General features: G+C 41.7%; 2 protein-coding genes across 2 annotated transcripts in view; both read right to left on the bottom strand.

Annotated features, from left to right (window-relative positions):
• Positions 1-4,046, bottom strand: part of skila (SKI-like proto-oncogene a) — a 41,013-nt gene extending 36,967 nt beyond the window's left edge. Inside the window, exon 1 of the mRNA XM_061693537.1 lies at positions 3,804-4,046. The gene's annotated coding sequence lies outside the window, so the exon portion shown is untranslated. The remainder of the gene's footprint in view (positions 1-3,803) is intronic.
• A 4,232-nt stretch (positions 4,047-8,278) lies between these two features.
• The window catches only part of prkci (protein kinase C, iota), a 40,425-nt gene continuing 26,959 nt past the window's right edge, over positions 8,279-21,744 (bottom strand). The window contains exons 9-18 of the mRNA XM_061693996.1: positions 19,180-19,356; positions 17,092-17,189; positions 16,663-16,749; positions 16,451-16,586; positions 16,202-16,289; positions 14,510-14,635; positions 13,641-13,720; positions 13,322-13,411; positions 10,012-10,127; positions 8,279-9,735 (exon numbers count right to left, since the gene is read on the bottom strand). Coding sequence (XP_061549980.1) covers positions 9,648-9,735; positions 10,012-10,127; positions 13,322-13,411; positions 13,641-13,720; positions 14,510-14,635; positions 16,202-16,289; positions 16,451-16,586; positions 16,663-16,749; positions 17,092-17,189; positions 19,180-19,356 — 1,086 coding nt within the window. The 3' untranslated portion in view covers positions 8,279-9,647. The remainder of the gene's footprint in view (positions 9,736-10,011; positions 10,128-13,321; positions 13,412-13,640; positions 13,721-14,509; positions 14,636-16,201; positions 16,290-16,450; positions 16,587-16,662; positions 16,750-17,091; positions 17,190-19,179; positions 19,357-21,744) is intronic.

The following is a 21,744-nucleotide window of genomic DNA, read 5'->3' as shown; positions in this document are numbered from 1 at the left end:
GCCAAATGGCCATTAACATAGTTAACACGAACACAAGGAAGCCTATTGCAGCACTTGTAATTGAACCCGTGTGGATATGTGTGTGCATATGTGTGTGTGTGTGTGTGTGTGTGTGTGTGTGTGTGTGTGTGTGTGTGTGTGTGTGTGTCGGGGGGTTTGAAATTTGCATTGGATATTTCACTTTTTTTCCAGCAAGCGTGTGAGCAAACAAGTGAGAAACCCGACAAGCTAAACCAGTGAATCAGACATGACCGCCGCCGCTCCCATTACGTTAATCTCGGCCCGCCATCCACAATGCACCCAAAACATTTGCACTTTGCAAGTGAAAGTGCTCCTGCCCCCAAAAAATAAATAAATAAATAACGCACTAAGCCTTTTTACCCCACACTGGCTCCTTCAAGCGCATGAAAAACACCCATGAAAGCCTTAACAGAAAACCCCCCACCCACCTCAATTAAACCCCCCTTCTCTCACAGCTTGACATACAACAGTGTGGATGTGTTTTAAAGCAGGATTTAGCATGTGGAACAAGCTAAACACGATTTACATTAGTGCGTCATATTAGCTCTCACTACACAATAAAGCACTAATAGGGATTTCACTTTGCACAGTGGTTCTTAGACTTTTTAGTTACGGTAAATAACATTTTAACCTAAACAGATGTTTAAAAACAAACCGTCCTTAAAGATTCAGTCCAAATAAACTGACTACAAAGTTAAATACAAATGAACTAACTGTATTTCAGATGCTCCTTGTACTGTGTCTGGTGTTAAACACACTTGCAAACTTGTTGAAAGTCTTAGATTAATTTTTGTCACCCTTTGTTTATCGCCATCGGTTGATATTTTCATTCATTCTAATATGTTTTAAATGTATTTTATATTGTATTTAACTCAGTGATAATTTACCATACCACGAGAAGGAGCCTTAGTCGGTGATTCTAAAAGTGAGGTACGTGTACAACACTTTGAAACATCGGAACTGTTTAAGTTTGGGCAACCAAAGCATAAAGTTGTATTTCTGAGAGAATAAAGTTGTCTTTTCTGAGAGAAAAAGATAACATTTTTCAAAAGTAAACAGCCATACATGTTCAAGAAAAAGTTATACTTTTGAGAGAATAAAGTTGTATTTTCATAGCGAAAGAAAATATTTTCCAACAATTACAAAATGTATTTTGGAAGTAAAAAGTCATACTTCTTTAAGAAAATGATTTTTTTTCTAAAGAATAAAGTTGAATTCTTTTGACAAAAACATTATGTTTTTTTTTTTTTATAACATCATACTTTGTGAGTAAAAACTCATACATTTTCAAGAAAAAGTTGTTTTTTTGAGAAAAACATTATTTTTGCAGAGTAAATGGTTGGATTTCAGAGTCAAATGTGACACTTTTTAGAGATTAAAGTTGCACTTTTTCATGAAAATAAATTAACATTCTTTGAAGAAAAAATAAGAATATTTTTTGAAGGATGAAAGCTGTATTTCGGCTGTAAAAACTCAGTTGCCCCACCAAAAAAAGTTGTATTTCCCAAGAGAATAAAGTTGTATTCTTTGGGGAAAAATGTGTAAAAATGCTAATTGCGGTCACATCCGCTTGTTAAAATTTATTCTCAGGGAAAACCATTTGTTTCAGTGCAAAAAAAACACAGGCGAAGAGGTTCGGGTGATGGGGAGCGAAAGAAACACCGGCCATAGCAGAATAGACAAGCATCCGCGTTCAGTACCAAGACAAGGAAGCCGGATGCTAAATGCATCAAAAGTCAAAGTTTGGGACTTCAATCGTATTTGTACTTACCTACAAAGTCACTTAATATAATAATCAATATGTAATAATAAATGCAGTATTTCCTCAAATAGACAAGTAAACGCTTTCCTCAAATAGACATCTCCCTTTATCCCATCAAAACATAGGTAGGAAATAATTATCTCCGCTCACTGTATCCTGCACACAGACTTTAAAAACTTAACTGATGAGCTCGGCCGAACTTGGTTGCTAACCAAAACAACAGCACCTACCGAGGGTTAATCCATTTCCAAACGTAGAGTCTTACACCAAATCATAAATGGGTTTCCTGGGCAATTCAACATTGCTCTTGCGTTATGTGGAGACAGTGTCTTAAATGACAATTAACGTTCCGGTAGACTCGACGTGTCCGCGCCACGTTGTGTCTGACTATATTTATGTTCCAGAGAGCTACGCCTCTTACAGTATGTGTTTCCCACCAGAGTGCTTTGTAACGTGGCATTTTTTTTAAACCACATTTACCATTCACATGGGTGCACACAACACTGTGGCATGAACACGTTTATATTCCAGCATCTTATTAGCGCTCTTTACCGATGGTTAGCATTCAAGTAGACGCTGACACCTGGTCACTCCACAATGTAGTGTGTGCCCATGTCATTTTACTGCATTTCTCCAAGATAGTCCTTGTTTTTCCCTTACATGATACAAATTGCAATACAATGCTCACATTTTAAAATATAAGCGCAATTGAATGCTGCAAATCGATAACATTGCTCATTTTTGCTCAGTTTTTGGTTCGTTGTTGATACATTTAGTATGAAATTGAAAGGGGGGAAAAGGCTTTTCCTTCCCTGTACTGGCAGATGATTGGATATGTGCATGCCTTTGCACATTTTTCACGGCGCTTTTTCCTCGACTGGCGCAATGCTTCTGCGAAAAAAAAAGCCCGACCTTGATTCCGTAGCCTGGTTGATGTTTGCGGCCGTAGAAATGTCATAAAGCACCGAGAACACATGTCAACATGAGCTTTGCGGCGGCGGGGTAACGAGTTTTGGCTCTAAGGCGGTAGGTGGGTGAGTGGTTGAGTACCCCGTATACAGTAGCGTTTGTGGCTCATCCACTAGCGACCAATCCAAATCCGAGGAACCGCTTCGCTGCTGCAAGGACGCCGCATAGAAAAACTCCAACCCCCCCCCCCCATACCCACACGACTGCGCTGGTATGCAGACAGCGCCAATGATGACATTCACTGTCTGCACTCCCCAGTCTCGATCGGGGGGAGACACCGCCACTACTACAACTACTACTCCGACCACTGCCGCCACCGTGGTCCGGTCCGGGCGTCACTCCGAGCGGGGTGCCCCCACCCTGTCACCGCGGTCTCATTCGCAAGAGCTGACAAATTAAACATTAAAAAATAAATAAATAAAAAATGATTAACCTCATTGAATTTTATATTAGGATTAATGTAAACACGCGAGATACGACTGATAAAAGTTATTTAAAAAAAAAAAAAAAAAGGCTAATTTATGCGGTGAAAATGCTATTGAGCTTGGTTAGCTCGCCCCCCCTCTACGATACTCGCCTCAGCCTTTCAAAAAAAAAAAAAGCAGCAAAAGTGGGTGATAACAAGCCAGCTACGCGGTCGTTATGACGTTGGAGAGGAGACGGAAGGTGGGGGACGCAAGAAGCCGAGCGCTGTCTCGCCAGTCCGGCCGACTACGACAATAATCAGCGTAGTGTGCTAGCCGGAGGTCGAGCGGAGAGCGACGGACTCACCTTCCCCCAGACGGAGAGCAACACGGCGGGCTAAGCCGAGCTAGCTTCTGCCCCCTACCTATCCCACCGACCGTCAAACAAATCACTGCGACACTCGCTCATACAAACGACAGTCTTTCATTTAACACATACAAAGTATATATATTAAAATATATATATATATAGAGAGAGATAGAGAGAGAGAGAGAGAGAGAGAGAGAGAGAGAGAGAGCGAGAGAGAGAGAGAGAAGAGCGAGAGAGAGATATATATATCGATAGATATATACACACAAATACATACAGGCAAAAATGGTCGTAGCACTTGCCTCCGTCCGCTTGCTCCTCACCCGCCGGGGGTCTTCTCAGTACTGGAAAAGTCTAGCGGCGGCGGCGGAGCGTCAACAAGACGAGGCTCCACCACCACTACAGCCCTGTGACGTCACGCCGCATCGAGGATTTAGAGGAGCAGACGTCATCGCGGCTACAGGAAGCGGTGCGGGGGTGTCTCTGTCTCGGTCACGGGCTCTGGCTCTGGCTGTCTCGCTGCCATTTCCTCTTGACTGCATTAGGAGACACTTTTGACAGCGGCGGGACTATTTAAAGGGGCCATGTTGCTACGCTTGCGAGTCGGACTCCTCGATTTGCGACGGCCCGTCATTGCCCTACTTGCTCTATTTCCTGCTTGGATAGTTTTAGTGTTTCATATTTTTACTGTAATTATAACTTTACTATTTTAATGGTAGACTGGGTTACGTCGTCGTGTTTGGAACGGAACTCCGTCGTAAAACGAGGACATCATTTGCAGTTAGTTTTTAGTTATCGAGCTTGTTTGTTAGCCAAGCATCAATTACGCTAGAAAAGAAATTTTAATAATTTGAGTTTAGTTAGTTCTAACTAGTTAGCAAGAAGCTAGTTATTTAATCAGTAGTTCGCCAGTAGTGACGTACGGTATTTTTAGTTTTGTTTTTTTAAATAAAGCTAATGAGTTAGTTCGCGGCAGCACGGTGGACGACTGGTTAGCACATCTGCCTCACAGTTCTGAGGACCGGGGTTCAACCCTGGGTAGTTAGTTAGTTAGTTAGAAAGTTACTTTGTTAGGGAATATGAACATGAACTAAAAGAGTAAATGCATAGATTTGTTTGTTAGCTAGTTAGTCAGATAGGTTGTTGTTGGCCAAGCATGAATTATGCTAAAAGAGCGATTATGTTTTGCTTAGCTGGGTAGTTAGCTTACTAGTTAGTTAGTCGAGCATTAATTACAGTAGATGTATTTTTTTTACTTAGTTTGCTGGTTAGTTAGCTAGTGACTAATAGAAAGCAGGAATTACACAAAAATGTGCTTAATTTAAGTGGGTAGTACACTGGTAGTTAAATAGTTAGTAATTAGCTGAGCATGAATTTAGCTAAAAGACGAAAATATGTTTTGATTTAGCTAGTTGTGTGAATTACGCTGCAATATAAATTATGATTTGATTTGTTGTTTAGTCACTGATGGTGTAGTGGTACATTTGTCTGACTTCGATGCAGGCAGCGTGGGTTGAGTTCCCACCCAGTGATGTTGTGAATGTGAGAGTGAATGGTTGTCTGTCTCGATATGTGTGCTGTGATAGACTGACTACCAATCGAGGGTGTAATCCGCCTTTTTGCCAAAGTCAACTAGGATAGGCTGAACAGGATATAGAAAAAGGATGGATAGATGGATGTTTTTTTTTTGTAGCTAGTTTGTTAGTTAGGTATTTAGCTCACTAGGTACTACGACAACACGAAAAAACTACATTACACGGACTCTTCGGTGAGCAGTTAGCATTTTGGTTGCAATTTGCAATTGGTAGCAGCCCTTGGAATATTTTGAAAATTCTGCCCCTGAAGGCTGTTTCACCAGGCAACATGGAATCTGGTCAGCATGTATATCACGAGTAGGCCCACGAAAAAGTCTCAAGTACCAGTACTTGAAAAGGCACAGGAAGTCTGCCATTTTTGGTTTGAATCAGCCATTTTAGGGTAATTTTGGTGAAACTTTGTTTGGTAGGAGACGTACCAGAGTGGAAGTCTGGTTCACTTAGCAACATGAGATTTAATACCATTGCAAGCACTCACTGCCACTCGTCAGGGCTGCTCAGTATACAGTACTGCTCTTCAAAAAGGGAATTAGTATTACCTTATATTACTTGGTTTTTTTGTGTATAGCTCTCGTTCATTGTAAGCTAGTGGGGGAAAGCTATGCTCGGTGTGAATAGTCATTTTATGTGCATCGAGTACACTGTGACTGATGCAACACATGGAGAGTGAGCCCTCTCAAACAACACGGGGCTGTTTTGCAGCAGCTGCTGTGATGTGACAGCAAGGTCAGCAGTTGTATTATGACAGCAGATGTGAGTACCCCCCCCCGACGACAACAAGGGGTTTGAGTGGTGGGGGGGGCATCAATTATGCTGTAATAACACAGCTACAAGTGCTGCAGGGGGACTCCATTCATCTGGTACACGCGCTAATGTGACGGTTCATTAGAAAACAAAATGAGTGACGGATGATCCAGGACACAGAGAGGCCCCTCCTTTAGCTGCCGCTCTGTCTCAACTGTTATCGGACCCGGGGCGCTAAGTGAACCCCCGGGAGGTGGACATAACGGCGGCGTCTTTATATGTCGGAATCAATGCGGCATATTGAAATGTGTCAGGGCCCATTCGGGGCGTGTACGTGTAGTTCACAGTAATGATGCTTGATGTCAATATACACGAGGGGTCACTCATCACGGAAGGTCCGAGAGTGGTACCGTTTTCTTTGGGAGGGTACCAGTGATGTCGAAGAAGTTTGATGAGAACCATACAAGAGGTTATCGAACCAATGCTCAATACAATGTGAGCAATGCAATTAATTACATTTACTAAGTAGATGCAAAGACAAATATCATTTATCGTAAAGGCAAATGACTAGAATGCAAACAATAACAGTACCGACATAATGGACCAAGGAATGAATTTTGTGAAAATGTAATCTCCTGAAGTCAGTTTCACAAAGCAACACACAATTTTGCCATTTTGGTTTCTGGCAGGGTAGTTTTGTTTAAAATTCACATTTAGCATCATGCCCTGGAATATTGTGAAAATTCAGCCGCCCTAAGCCAGTGTCACTTACAACATAAAATTTAGTGTCTATCACACGCACAACGCACAAAAGTCTAAGAACAGATGTCCCAAAAGACACATAGTTTGATTAGTACCAAATTAGAACTACGTATTCTAGACAGATGGACGACACTAAATGGTGAGGCATTTGGAGTTTGTCATTTCGTGTGGGCTCAGCGTGGTGGTGAAGTTTGATGACTTGCCATAAAACACTAAACTCTCATAAGTCAGCTCCACAAGATCACAGTCAGCTCCTGCCAAGTAAAACACCAACTGTAGTCTGCATGTGTGCGTTTTATAAAAGGGACGGCGTTTAGCACCAGTCTTCCGCTGCTTAATTAGTCCCTTCGGGGTTGGGTTGAAGGGATAAAACATCCAACTAGATAAAAGTAATTAAAAGAGGATGTGTTTTTATCAGTCATTAATGAAGCAAGGTGAATGTATCAGCCGTGTGTCTTCCGAGGGGTGCCGTCCGGTCACATGACCTAGGGGAGTGGGATGCATCTCATGGAGGGGAGGGCACGGGAACAATGTCAAAGAAACCATTATGGGAGCGAGCAATTATGCAAAGACATATGTACTGGATGTAGTCACCCCCCCGCCCCCCAACAAATGTGATTCACCTGAGACCGTGTGTGAAAATAACCCCCCCACGATTGCTCCGACTTATTGATGCACACAAATCAATCGGCTTCATTATTTGCGGCACATAATTTCAATTACCCTTATGGTTCCTGCGGGGCGTTAGGTCAGAGAAAGAAAGGGTTGCGGAGCGGGGTGGTAGTCTGGTGTCAATGACCCTCGAGGGAGGTCAAGGGGGAGCTTTAGAAGGCGGGGCTACAGACGTGATGAGTTAAGGGAAGAAAAACTCATGCTCAACAATTTTCAAGTCCCCTTAATTTGCTTTGAATGCAAGGCCACCACAACTAGAACATTTTCTCTGAGAGGAGACAAAGGAGTGAAAAAACTGGAGCGCTGCAGCAAAGTGGGGACTGTGGAGTACACCACTGCACTCGTAAGCTAATGTTAGCAGGTGATCACAAGTGCCACCACTTTTCCACTGCAGTGTACCAACTCCATCTGGGGTGGTCAGTTCCGCGGGAAACCACATTTTATTCAAGAGACTGAGGGCGACGAGAACGGTCTTTTTGCGGCTGTGCATTGGTTACAAGGGTCTCCTTATGTAAACTTTTCAACATGGCTTTCTGTGCAAAGCGGAGTTTGTGGAATATACCATTGCACTAAACGGGTTGACTAATGTTAGCATGTGAGCACAAGCTGCTTTTCCACTGCAAGGCACCAATTTGGTTTGGGGCAGTCAGTTCCAGTGGAAAACTTAATTTGAAAGGAGACTAAGGGCAGCAAGAAAACCGTAGTGCTGCATTAAAGCGGAAACTGGAGTTTTGCGATTGCACTAAGAGGGTCAGCAAATGTTGGTGCCTGCATCGGTTATAACCAAACGACCAAGGTCTCCTGTTTATTTCTCAACAGGGGGTTAGGATGGCTAATCCAAACCCAGAAAATGTTTGCCCCTGAAACCAATTTCCCAACATAAGATTCGGTCGAAATGTCTTTCATGACTAGAATAACACCAATGTTTCTTTGAATAGAATCAGACATGTTTATACAATTAATAATGGAAACATATATATATATATATATTTTTACCACAAGGAGAAATATTTTTTTTATTTGACTTTTTTTTTTTTTTTGTCCTTTTGCACACTAATAATAAAATGTCAGCAGAGTCCTTTGGGTGGGTTCCAAAACATACCCAGTAACATTTCGTACTTGATCTGGTGATTACAAATAAAAAGTAATAACAATAACATGAATAAAATAAAGTAAAGTAACAGACAATGTGTTTATCGGATGTTGGCGCTCCGTTGCTTAGTGTTTTAAGTTAGTGGAATCATTCAGAAAAATAATCTACAGATTTTTTTTTTTTTTTTTTTTTTAAGGAAAATATAACAGTTCAAAAGCCACAATCAAATGTACTTCAACCTGTTGATTTTCACATGGAATGGAGAAATAAGAGTACATAAAAGGCATAAACGGAGCAAACACGACAGGATACTTGCATATTTCCACAAAAAGTGGCCTTACTCAACAGCAGATGATTGAGGCATCCGTCAAGTACAAATTACATCAAGTCAAAGTGTAATTCAAAAGTAAAACCGAAGAGAATCCAGTTAACCGGGACAACAAACATTGATGCACACAAATTCATTCGCTTCCCCCCAGATCATCCTTAATACCGCGGAGGAATCTAGTTTAAAACGTGCAGTAAGCTTCTACCTCGGTATGCGCTGCTGTTTTGGCCAGCAACAGAGTTCGCAAACCGGCACAGCTGTTAACGCTTTAATATCTTTGAACGGAGATCAATACACTTATTAATAATTTGTCTTCCAGATCGGAAGAGTAAGGCCACGAGTTGAGGAAATACGCTCATTTCTAGATAGATGCGTACCAGCAAAAAATTATTTTTTCAGGGTCCTGCGTGAATGTTTAAGTCAGGCTAACACACGCTACGTTTGTCCACAGTATTTTAGCTGACTCAACTCCAGTTCTTATTCTCAGGCCACAAACGGACAATACACAACGGCTGTAGTTAAATAAAAATATATAGTTTCATATTTTAGTGTTTGGAGAAAGAGGTGTGATTCCGATGACTGCGCTAAAAAAGAGGGCTAACATTGATCAACACCAGTTTCGTATATACAAATAAAATGAGTCTGTGTACAGTAAATAACCTTGGAAGAACTTGGTAGAGGCCCCCGACGACAATATCAGTGCAGGTAATATTTATACATTTGTATATTTGTATAGAGAGGATATAAAAATAATTCATAGAGAGAAGACTTAAGGACGAGTGGTTATAACTGGCAGAGTGTGAAACTGCTTTTGGCAACAACGAAAACTATGACTGATGATGTCGCCAGGTTGCCTCGTAACCACACAGCGTGAAGACACTGAGATGGCACGTGTGTATGCAAGTGCGTGTTTGTGCGTATCTCCCTTCACACACACTCCTCGGCCGACATCAGCAGCGGGTTGATGTACTCGAAGCCCTCGAACTCAGACTGGTCGATCTTTTTCACCACGTCACTGCACACAACAAAAACAAAGAGGACAACCCATGGATGGATTGAGAGTAGGGCTGCACGATTATGGCCAAAATAATCATCACGATTATTTTGATTAATACTGTCATCACAACTACTCATTATGTTAGGGGAAAAAACTCTTTTTATTGCACTACTATCGCTGACGGTGAAGCTCATTTAATCGTGGCAGCTAAAACCTCCATCACGACTAAAATTCTATTAATTGTGCAGCCCGAATTGAGAGTGGCGTTTAATTCTACTGATCAACAAATCGTACTCGTCGTCGGGCGTCAGCTGGATGGGCTCGTTGGTGAACTGGGCGTCGAAGTTGTCCAGGCCGAATTCGCCCGAGATGTTGGGCTTGAAGGGGGGAACCACCTGCTTTTGCTCCAGCTGTAATCACAATCACATATACACGCTTATCAACAAAATGATGTTTTGTTTTTTTTTAAATAAAAAAAATACCTGCGATCTTTGATTATGTGACCATTATTTGTCATTTAAAATATTTTAACATTCATAACATAATTCTTATCACACAAACACACCACTTTAAGAACCATAAATACTAAGGATGGACATTTTGTGGACTATACAACTACTACAGCTACTGCTACTACCACGCAACTACTGTTATTTTTATGTTTGATTTAGATGCCACAAAATCTCTGTTATCTGGTTGACATCCAAGTTGTTGTAGTTTCAAAACAGTTTTTCCCATAGGAAACAATGTAAATGTATTTATCAACGGAAGACCCAAAAGTGGTCCCCCTAGAGGCCATGCATTAAAATTAGTTTGTCTTGAAGAGGTGAAGCGTTTCTTTGGGGGGTTGGGCGCAGTAAACTGATCCCTGCAGACACATCGTTCGACCAGCTGGTTAGGCCTATGTATCTCAGACCAAACAGGGCTGGTTGATGGAGAGGTCACATGATTGGTCGCCAGCTCGCGTGTCACGTCAGTCTGCCAGCTGACGTCAAACGCACCCCCAATTCCTCACGAGGGTTGTTACACTTAGTTCATAAACAAAAACACTGCTTGGTTTGTTGATAGGGTTACTATGTGATACAATATATTTATACAATATGCTATAATTAAGTATTTATGAAGCTGTTCAAGCTCTACTTAATGTTGTCGTTCTTACCTAAATTTGAATGTGGAAAAAGTAACTATTCTCAATCAAATTAGGAATAAATTTTAAAAACGATTGTGTTGGCAAAAACATGACTTGTCCGTGCAGATGTCAGATAGTTCCTCCCAAATATATTTTGTTTGTTGTAGTAACAATATTATGCTAATTTAACTCTCTTTGATGTTATTTTTAAATGACTGTAATAGTTCTAATAAAAATAAAATTTTGAAAGAGAACATTGAGAAAATAGTGACTGCTTTTGTCAGATGGTTCCTCAAAATTTTAATTAAAAATTATGACTAAGATATCGGTCTTTACAAATTAAAAAAAAGTTTTAATGATTACACATTACACACAATTAGATACATTTTAATAAAAATATGAATCTTGACAAAATGTTAATATTTTGTCAAAATAAAAAATGTGAAGGTGGTGCATCATTGCATTTATTTTATTTTTGCAATTTTTTATACATTAAATTATGAATAAATTGTAATAAAATGTGAATGTTGACAAAATATAAAAATTTAATTTGGTAAAATGAGTTAAAATTGATGTTAATGTTCTTAAAATAAAAATGCGGAAAAAATTACTTTCTAATGTGAAAAAGTTGTGTTATTAGCATTTTTAAAACATGACATTTTTCAATGAAAAATAAATTACTATAAAATAAATAAAATGTAAAAAAAAAAAAAATAAAAAAAAAAAGAATTATATAGAATAGATCCAAATCTATAATTCTTTGTCATTGGGAATGTAGCCTTCCTTGTTTGCTGTGGAATTATTTTCTGCTCACACATGTTAAAACAGGGGTTATGAATGACTTGAAAGAACACGGGGCCATAGTTTCATTTCACCGCTGTGCTGTCACAACACAGGAATGTCAGTCCGTAAGAAATATGAAACTTTTAGTCATCATTATGACTTGGGAACAGGAAGCTTGGTAAAACAACACTCAGGACTATTTTTAGTCTGCATTGGACTCTCACTGAGAATCCTGTCAGTCATTTCGGAGAACCGAAAAAGGTCCATTTGACTTTTAAAAACACAAACAACAAAGAGGGGTTGGCGCTGATTAGCGCAGCAAGTGCCGTAAAAGCACGAGTTAGGTGTGCTCTCCAGACTTTGTGGCCTAGGCTCTTGTCACACTGCTGCTGACTCCTTGTCTTAATTTATATTTTTTTTAAAAAATAAAAAATAAAATAAAACATTTTGCTTCTACCCTGTTTTGTCCAAGTCTCCACTTTTTTCTATCCTCACCACGAGCAATACATGGATTGCTTTGGAACCATTTGCAAGCTTTGCTTTCTTTTGATGATCGTCAAGGTGATGAATGGCATCATTGTCAGTGATACATGAAAAAGATGTATTTTTAATGGTGGACTCAGCGTATGTTGCCGTTCTGGGAGTGACTCATTTTAACTGGTAACAGTAAAATGCACACTTCTACAGAACAGAGCATTAGCAAGCTCATTATCCTGACACCAAGTCGTTCCGATATTGATATTATGAATGCGACAGCCTCCATTTTCTAAAAATTAGCATTTGAAAAAGTGTTTACTTGGGAACAAAACCTCCATTTTGACATCCATTTTCAAAAGTGTGTTTTTATTCTCCGAAAGGGCTACTGTAGTAGAAAGGAGCAGTCAAAGTGAGTTTGTCTACATTTCTAGGTGATGCTCACACAATAATGGCCTCATATCAATGGTGAAATGTAAAACTGGATGTGAAAATGTGGTAATATTCCAGGAGTGGGCAACAGCATGTGGAACTACTGCTTGTTATTTTAATCACATGGGGGAAAATGCCATGTTGTGACTCGTTATTTAAAAGTTTGCATTCCCTGTCTTCAAAATGTCGTCACTTTAAAAATATCTGGGCAAAGAGGTTTTTGCACTTTTTAGTGAAACAAACATGTAATACACATGCCAGGCCAGTCGTTGGCGATGAAATTTGAAACAACTGCTTGTTCTACTGATAAAATGGGAAAAGCGTTCCGAGATTCCATTCCGAGACCCCTTCTCAGAAGTTGTGCCAACAAGTGGCCAAAATGAGGTTTTCGATCAATTTTGGTTCCTCGTTCTGTTTTGAAAAATTTCCACATCGAGACCAGTTCTCAACTTGGTGTTTTCTGTCTCTAATACACTACTTGTATTAACGAAAATGTCAGTTATTACCACTTTTAAGTATCCTCAATCAATCAAGGAAATGTAGTCAAATGGCCATCAAGCAATGTGACAACATTGGCCCTGTTGTCTGACATTACTGTTTCGACAAGCACTGACTTAACGCACTTTCACTACCATTCAAGCGTTTGGACGGTAAATGGTAACGCTATCACTTTGGAAAAATGTCCACTTTCAGGTTTAACAAAATGCTGAGGCCATGTGAACGTAACATAACGTGTAAAAAATATTCTTGTTCAAAAGGCCCCTAACTAAAGTGCAAAAGACTCACAAGGTCCCAGTCGACGTTTCTGAAGAAGGGATGGCCCATGATGTCGGCGAAGCCCGTCTGAGGGTGACACCCCAGACGCTCCTTGGAATCCTGCGATAGACGTGAGTGGGAAGGTGGGAGATGGTAAGAGTGTGAGTCAGAGCGATAACAAAACGGCAACAAGGCAAAGGTGCGAAGCTGCAATGTATGCGTCAAAGAGAAAACATATATTTATAACTGGGTGAGAGACGACAAAGGAAGTGAGGGGTGACAAAAGCAGTGTAATGTGAAACAAAGGTCATAAGATCCTTCAGTGTTCATCCAACCGAGCTCTGCCTACCTTGTTGAGGAATCCCTTGAGGACACTGGCGGCTTTGACAGACAACGAGCGGGGAATTCGGATCTGTTTTTCCAATATGACTGCCACAGACAAAGACAGGAATGAGGTAAGCCGGATGCCAAGGGAGCATGTCCACAACAGATGGCTCCCCCCCGCCCCCCTCCTACTGTCTTAACAACATGTTAGAGACATACTTTCATCAAAATACAAAATAAGGATCAAGAATTACAGTACACTTTTCAGCCTCTTATCTGACCCTCAATGAAATTAACTTGTTTTGAATGGGCAGTCTTGCTTCACCCGAATGAGCCACTCCTCACTCCGCTCGCTTCCACTGTGCAGCCAATGCTAATGTTTTTGTTACCATGACGACTACAGCTTTTGTTTCCATAGCAACTAGGAGCCGAGCAACCTTCTACTCTCGCTTGAAAGTGGCTCTGTATCTTTACTCAGCCTAGCTTCCAAGTCATGGGCAGAGAAATTTGGTATGGGGTGCTATTATGTAAATTACAGAAGTGTGACATCCCACAGGTGTGGACTGATATTTCTCCACCCAGCCATCCATTTTCTATAGCACTTATCACAGGGAGATGGCGCCTATTCCAGCTGACTTCGGGCAAGAGGCAAACTACACCCTGGATTGGCCGTCGGTCAATCGCAGAGACAGAGAAGCATTCACACTCATATTCATACTGTCGCTGAGTGGGAACCGAACCCACGTTGCCTGCACTAAGTAAGACGAATGCACTTCATCAGCGATGAAGCAATTTACCTTCTGAAATGAAATAAAAGACTAAAGCGTGCATGCATTCCCAGGTTTCCTGATAGCAGATGGCGGACACGAAGGTGTCAACGCCCTTTTCCGTTACCTTGGAAGAGGTAGTCTTCTGTGTTCTGGTCGGGATTGTCAGAGCTTCCCACGATGTCGAAGGGTGACCGGCCCGCCATCATCTCGAACATTAGCACGCCCAGGGCCCACCAGTCCACACTGAAGGCTACACACACACACACACACACACACACACACACACACAGATATGCACAAATTAGAAGAACTGCTTTAGATCAGACTTCCGACACTCCAGTTTACTTGTAATCCTTCCAATACTTGATCTCACTGTTACTATGGCAACCCATCCTGCGAAGAAAAGATCATGCTCTAAATGTGTGCTCACTGACTAAACCTACAAGTATTCATGCATTAAAATGTCTTACTTAAATCTTGTGGAAAGCTTGGATTAGAGCAGGGATTCCCAAACTGTGATGCGCACACCCCTGGGACAACGTGAGTGCCCATCAAGGCTACAATTTTTATTATTTATTTTTTTTAACTCCAATTGATCACGTTTTGCATGACACAGAAACGCGCACACCTACACACGAACACAAACCTGAACAAACGCACACAAACACACGAATGGACGCGGACACACCGTAGACACAGACCCCCACACGTGCAACACACACAAACACATGAATGTACACACACACAGGCTGAAATGCATGGACAGACTCTCACTCACACACACACACACAAACGGAAACCCAGACACACAGTCAAACAAGGGCATGAAGTTACAGACATACGCCAGTATAGACATGGACACACAGACACATACATACAAACACACAAACAGACACACGCTCGGGACACTCGAACACACACGGCAGAAAGAGACAGGCACACGGACACACACATGGAAACACCGACACACACAACACACAAACATGGGGACAAACGTATTTGGTGTGCAAATTTGTTTCTTGCTAAATCATGGGTGGGGGGATCAAACTAGTTATTTTCTGCATCGGCTGTGAGTAAAAAGCAAAATGATGCAGGAACTACATATACTATACTGACGGTCACGCTTGATTTCCCCACCTCTACACTGTGTTTTTGACCTCCAGTGACGCAACAAACAGAAAAGTGTATGCGTGTTAGGGCGGAATCAAATTACTCGTTCTGTAAATGGACACTCCCTTAAGAATCACCTTAATATTTGTACATTTAAAAAAAGATAAAAAAAATGCCCATTAATAGATGCCTCCGACCTGCAGTTGATTAATTAAACCCCCGACATTCATTTGTAGAAATATGGTATTCAAAACATGTGCACCACACGAAGTTTTGCGCGGCGGACTACACTTGAATGCATGCTTACCTTTACGTACTGAATTTTGAAAAGTGACTTTTAAAAGTCCCTCAAAGCAAATTATCTAACAGGAATGACACTATTTTAATCAGCACAAAAAAGTTTGCAGACCAAATGAAGGCACTCATGCAACATCTTGTTGCTATGATACCAATCTATTTGTACTGTAGTCACAAGGTAGTGATGCAGAAACTGATATTTTTAGTGTCTTCAATTTACTTTGAAAATTTTTTCATTAGAATATTGTGAAGATTCCTCATTCCTGCCCACAGCACAATCAGATGAGTTGTTGTTGGTTTGTTTGTTTTTAAACAAGGTGTTCTACTTTGACAAGAGACTGTCAAAGCATAGGGCAAAAAAATAAAGTGGGAAACTGAAAGTTTGTTTGTGGCAATATGTTGTTCTCACCGTAATCTTCTCCTCTGAGTATTTCAGGAGCAATGTAGTTGGGGGTGCCGCAGAAAGTGCTCGTCGTATCACCGGGTCTCAAGCCCTCCTGAAGAAAAAAACAAAAACAAATACAGTATGACAACAGCGCACTCTGCTTTTGAACGCAAACATGTACACGCACACATACTAAGAAACGCACAAGAACTGACACGTAGTGCACAAACACACACTTCGGACATGCTAATGCAGACGCACTTGCGCTCATACCTTGCACATGCCATAGTCTGTGAGTTTGATGTGTCCCTCAGAGTCAAGCAGCACATTGTCCAACTTGAGATCTCTGTAGATGATGCCGCGCTCATGGAGGTAGTTTAGCGCCAGACTGATCTCTGCGGAATAGAACCTGAGAGGAAAAAACATTCAACTGTTAAAACCCACAAAATGGAGGAAGGACACCAAACGTCATCGAGCGAGCCTACCTGGCGTGCTCTTCCGGAAGCTTCCGTTGTCTCTGCATGTGGAACATGAGGTCGCCGCCGTTCACATATTCAATAACAAAGAAGAGTCTGGGGAGGGAATATTCACAGATGTTCATTCTTTTGTTAAATGAGAACATATCAAGCCCATCTCCAAATATGACATTAATACTATGCCCCCAAGTGGTGTAAGTGGTGACCAAAAAATAAATAAATATTAATCCATCCATTTTCCTCATTTGGGTCACATGGGATCTGGAGCCAATCCAACATGACTCTGGGGTAGGGTACTTTATTAAGTTATTGAATTAAAGTAGGAGTAAAATGAGTAGCATCAATGAAAATGGTTGATCTTTTGTCATTTAGGAATGATGGCTAGTCCAATCCAAACAAGAACATTCCTTGTTGTCACCTTTACAAAGTGCCTCATACCTGCTTTCTGTCTGGAAGCAGGAGTGCAGGCCCACCAGGAAGGGATGATTGGACGCTTGCTCAAAAACATGTTTTTCTGTCTGGACCCAGTCGATGTCCTGGAAGATTAAGTGGTGGGGGTGGGGGACAGATGCACCAACATGTCAATGAGAGGTCATTGTGACATTGTGGTGAAGTGCCAAAGAGCTGAATAGGCAGCGCGCTCCATCGACTCGCTTAGGCGACAGCGGGTGGAAAGGGCTGAGCCAGGAGATACCATCATACGTCTGGACACACTACTGACGTGTCCCGGTGACAATCGAACACACGGCCATCGACCAGCCGCCACGTGTCAATTTGTCAATTGCGCTAAGTGCGTTGAATCGAGGCAAACTACTCAACTCTCGTACATTGTACGCCGGCGATCGATTCCCGAAGACACCGTGGTTAATCTACATCTTCTCGGCGGCACTGATGAGGTCAATGCGCCTGACGAGATAGCAGAGATGGATGTTCACGCACACCCGTCTGTTGTGCTATAAATAACAACGCCCACTGGTTGTGGTAATTGTATTCATTACACAAACACAACAAGAAGAATACTGCACTGTTGACTTGGCTTCAGATCTAATTAGATGAAGGCTTTGTCTTAGTACCTCACTGCACACACACACTGAACAAGGCTGGATTTACACTAAAGCTCCATGTGTCCAATTCCCATTCAATGCCAATATCTGATTTCTTTTCTGCCATGTACATTTCAACTGACACATATCCAACATGACTGTTTACACTGAGGGCACACATGAAACAACCCGTATGGGCACATGCTCAAATGGCATATACAGTAATTACCTCCACAGGCTTCAACACGGGCAGCGACAACATGGAATTAAATCATATAATAAATTAACATTACAAATATTAAACATTACATAGTGTTGAGTTGGCCTGCGCTGACTACCCCACATTGATTTAAATGAGGAAAAAAAAACCATCTTGACTGTCCACCGATGGCAGATATTTAGCTTATTTAATGACGGATACGCCTCTAATGTAGCATATTTAGCTCATGTTTAATAGTCTATGCTTATGCTGTAGTTTACAAGTATCGTGGGTGTTTTTGTGAGGAAGAAGAAGAATCATCTTTATTGTCATGAACATGCATGCAGACGAAATTTGTTCTCTGCATTTTACCAATCACAGTGAACACACACACTTGTTAGTGGAGCACACTGGAGCAGGGGGCAGCTTAGGGGCCCGGGAGCAGTTTGGGGTATCTGTGTCTTGCTCAAGGACACCACAGCCGTGAGTCCGGGAGATGGTGGTGGATGGTCAGCTCGGGGTCTTGAACCTAGATCACCAAGGTGGCAGGCGATGATCTGAACCATAGGGCCAAATTTTTATTTGTGTTGTTTATATTCAATGACGTCAAGCTCGCATTACTATCCGAGAAGCATCCGATTTTTAAACACATTTGGAAGAGACTTGATTCCAATCTGAACATCCCGTTTCCATACGCATTTTTTTTTTTCTATTTACGCTGTCATAAGATACTGAAACTAACAGGTCCTTTCAGGATAAGGCTTGCCCACACCTGAGTTTTCCTCTGCATTTTAGGGCCATTTCCAGTAGCCGTTTTTACTTTCCTTTCCGGAACAAAGAACAAAGCAACAACAATGGCGACCGTACTGCAAAATCGATCAAGGCGGCGGCGGCGTAGGTGGAATATGGAACCAAGAGGAAAGCGGAGTGCGTCATCACAGCATGTGACTAAAACGGACCAATCACGAGCGATGATCTCTGCGGCCAATTTGCCCCGTGTGCGCGTCAAGTGTCGCATTGGGGCCGCGCGGCCCTACGCGTCGGTCACGTGATGCAATGAGAGTGCAGGAGTATAAAGATGCCTTTAAACTTTACTCTGGTCGCAGTTTCCCCTCTATCCCTTCACACTGAAGTAGTCTTCGGCCTCTGAAGCCAGCAAATTCATAGGCCGACTTCAACTCCTCATTCTTTTTTCAATACCACAGCGAGCCAGGAAAAAGCAGTGAAAAAGACGGCTCAGACGGCCAGCGTGAAAGGAACTTCAAAATGCAGTCTGCGGCTCACCTCGTCGTCGTTGACCAACTCCTTCTTGACCACCTTCATGGCGTAGATGCGCTCGGTCTTCTTCAGCTGCACCAGCAGCACTTTGGCGTAGCTGCCGCGGCCGATCACCCGCAGCAGGTCGAAGTCGGCCAGGCCGAGGCTGGAGGGCGACTTCCCCGTGTCTCGGCTGTTCCGCGCCTGATCGGGAGGGAGAGACGTCGAGGTACTTAATCAAAGTGACAACTTGACCTTACGACATTGATGTATATTGAACTTTCCCAAAGACATTTCAATTAAGGACGTGAAGTGGACTTACCATCCACGACTACCGCCACAAAGAAACAAACAGTCAAACCGTCTTAAGATCATTGTGGTCTTGAGTGGTTGAGTAGTTTACTTCAGCAATTAAATTGTTTGACAGTAATGTTATAATATATAACTTAAAATATATGCCGATTTTGACACAGTACTGTGTGTAACAGTATGTTCTTTTTTCAGCCCGAATCATTCAGTAAGGTACAAAGAGCAGCCACTATTAGGTAAGCAAGAGGAGGAGCATCTGCCTCGCACTCAGTGCAAACAGCTATTCTCCATAAACAAACACTGTGCAGCTTAACCTCTGACTAGCGGATGTCATGGCTAGTAATAACAATTGTCATTGGTGTTTTTATAGCATAAGTCATGGTTACTATGTTAATTTCCTAAATAGGAGACAAAATAATGATGTTACACTTTCCTCAAAAGACACAATTTAAGCTTACATGGTATTTAACGGTATACATTTTGTTAATTTGGGAATCTTTCAATTCTTCGAGAATTTACTTTCAGCAGTGTGCAGATTTTGTTGTTTCATTTTAAATGGCATAAAAACATTTTTGTGTTGCATTTTGTTCCCTTACTGTATCGAATGTGAACCAAAGGGTGACCAAGGTACATTAACTTTCATTTTCAGCAATACCGTTGCAGGCCGACAGAGTAGTAAAACATGGCATACGCTGGGGATGGGACCAGTTATACGGTTCACACAGACATATAATTGCTCTGTCGGAACCCAGCATGGTTGTAAATGGATGAATCGCCATAATGGCGGTCGATCTACAGACCACACTATTACATTCCTCTGGAATCTTCCACCCTCTATCCTTTTCTGCACTAATCTGGAGTCGTAGCGAGCCGTTCCAGCTGGCGATCCATCTACCCGTGCTTAGACAAGCCCATCCATCCCCGAGTGCAGATAAGATCGTTCGGCTGGCCCTCTATTATCTCGGCCCATCTGTGCGTATCTGACTCCCTGTCCCTCCGCGGCTGTGTCAAACTGCCCCAAACTACATGCTTCGCCATCAATCAGCCGGCGATGTTAAGAGCTGTGATAAAAAGCTATTTTATTCGCCCCACTATGGGAAATCAATACGTGTGGCAGTGCAACGCTGAATGGTCTTAAATGTTTTTATGCACGTCTTTCCACTTACCAACAGCCTCTGAAACATGTTGAATCATTGAGATACTTGACCAGTCGAACTTGAATGAATAAGTGTAAGTTGGTATGCATTCCTCTGCTGCGCTGCGCTTGTGTTTGAACCCAGCCTTTCAAGCACGGTCTGACTGTACCGTCATCAGTCGGCTTTTCAGACATCGTTTTTACGTAATTATTGGACTGCCGCACGCGTCAATCATTACAGCAGCACTGGGAATTGCAACTCTACCCTATCGACACTGTCACCGTTTTAAAGAGCTGGTTATTTCTTGAGCATTTGTAATTTTGGGGAAAATGTGATTTTAAAATTTTGAAACAGTTCCCAGTGGTCTGGTTAACGTCAGTGAAAAGCTTTTGTCAAAATACCCCAAGCATTGAAAATTATAGCACACTTGTTTTTATTTTTCTTAATTTTGTGATTTTTCTTGTATTAACTACAAAAATAATTTTTTGAATTTAATATATGCATGACTATTCTATAACTATGCGAAGCGCTTTGCGGGTCCTCTCTCCGAAAAGTGCTATATAAATAAAATGGATGTAACAAAATCCATTTAAAGTCTCGCTTAAATGAACCGCTGCTCTGAGCGTCCCCCTCTACAGCGTCATGACATACAAGACGTTTGGTACGCTTCGAACCTCGTTGAACTGAGTTATTAGAATTGCGTGTTGATGTGGAATCAGCCTACTCTGCTGCCATGCTCCACCCACATGATATGATTAATATTAAAATTATTGAGAGCTTAGCATTGTAAATAGCATACGTGGTCCACCTTTGATAGCAATCAGACAAAATTCAAGTTAACAAGTCTCGTCTTTCAAGGACACCTTGAAATGGTCAAAATGACCCTAAAATGGATGCTTCAAATCAAAATGGCAGACCTTTGTCTTTTAGGGCATGGTTTCTTGAGACCTTTCTGTGGGGATACTCGTGGCAGACATGTCTATCACAATTCATGTTGGTAGGAGAAACTGGCTTTGGGGGCTGACTTTTTAAAGCATTTCAGTGGATCCTACCAAACACAAATTTTCACCAAAATAACCTAAGATGGCCACGTCGAACCAAAATGTCAGCCTTCCTTGTCTTTCAGGGTGTGCTTTCTTGAGACCTT

This window comes from Phycodurus eques, chromosome 13, assembly GCF_024500275.1.
Source record: "Phycodurus eques isolate BA_2022a chromosome 13, UOR_Pequ_1.1, whole genome shotgun sequence".
Taxonomy (NCBI): Eukaryota; Metazoa; Chordata; class Actinopteri; order Syngnathiformes; family Syngnathidae; genus Phycodurus; species Phycodurus eques.
The sequence above is the reverse complement of the archived record's forward strand: the minus strand, read 5'-3'. Positions and strand labels throughout refer to the sequence as shown.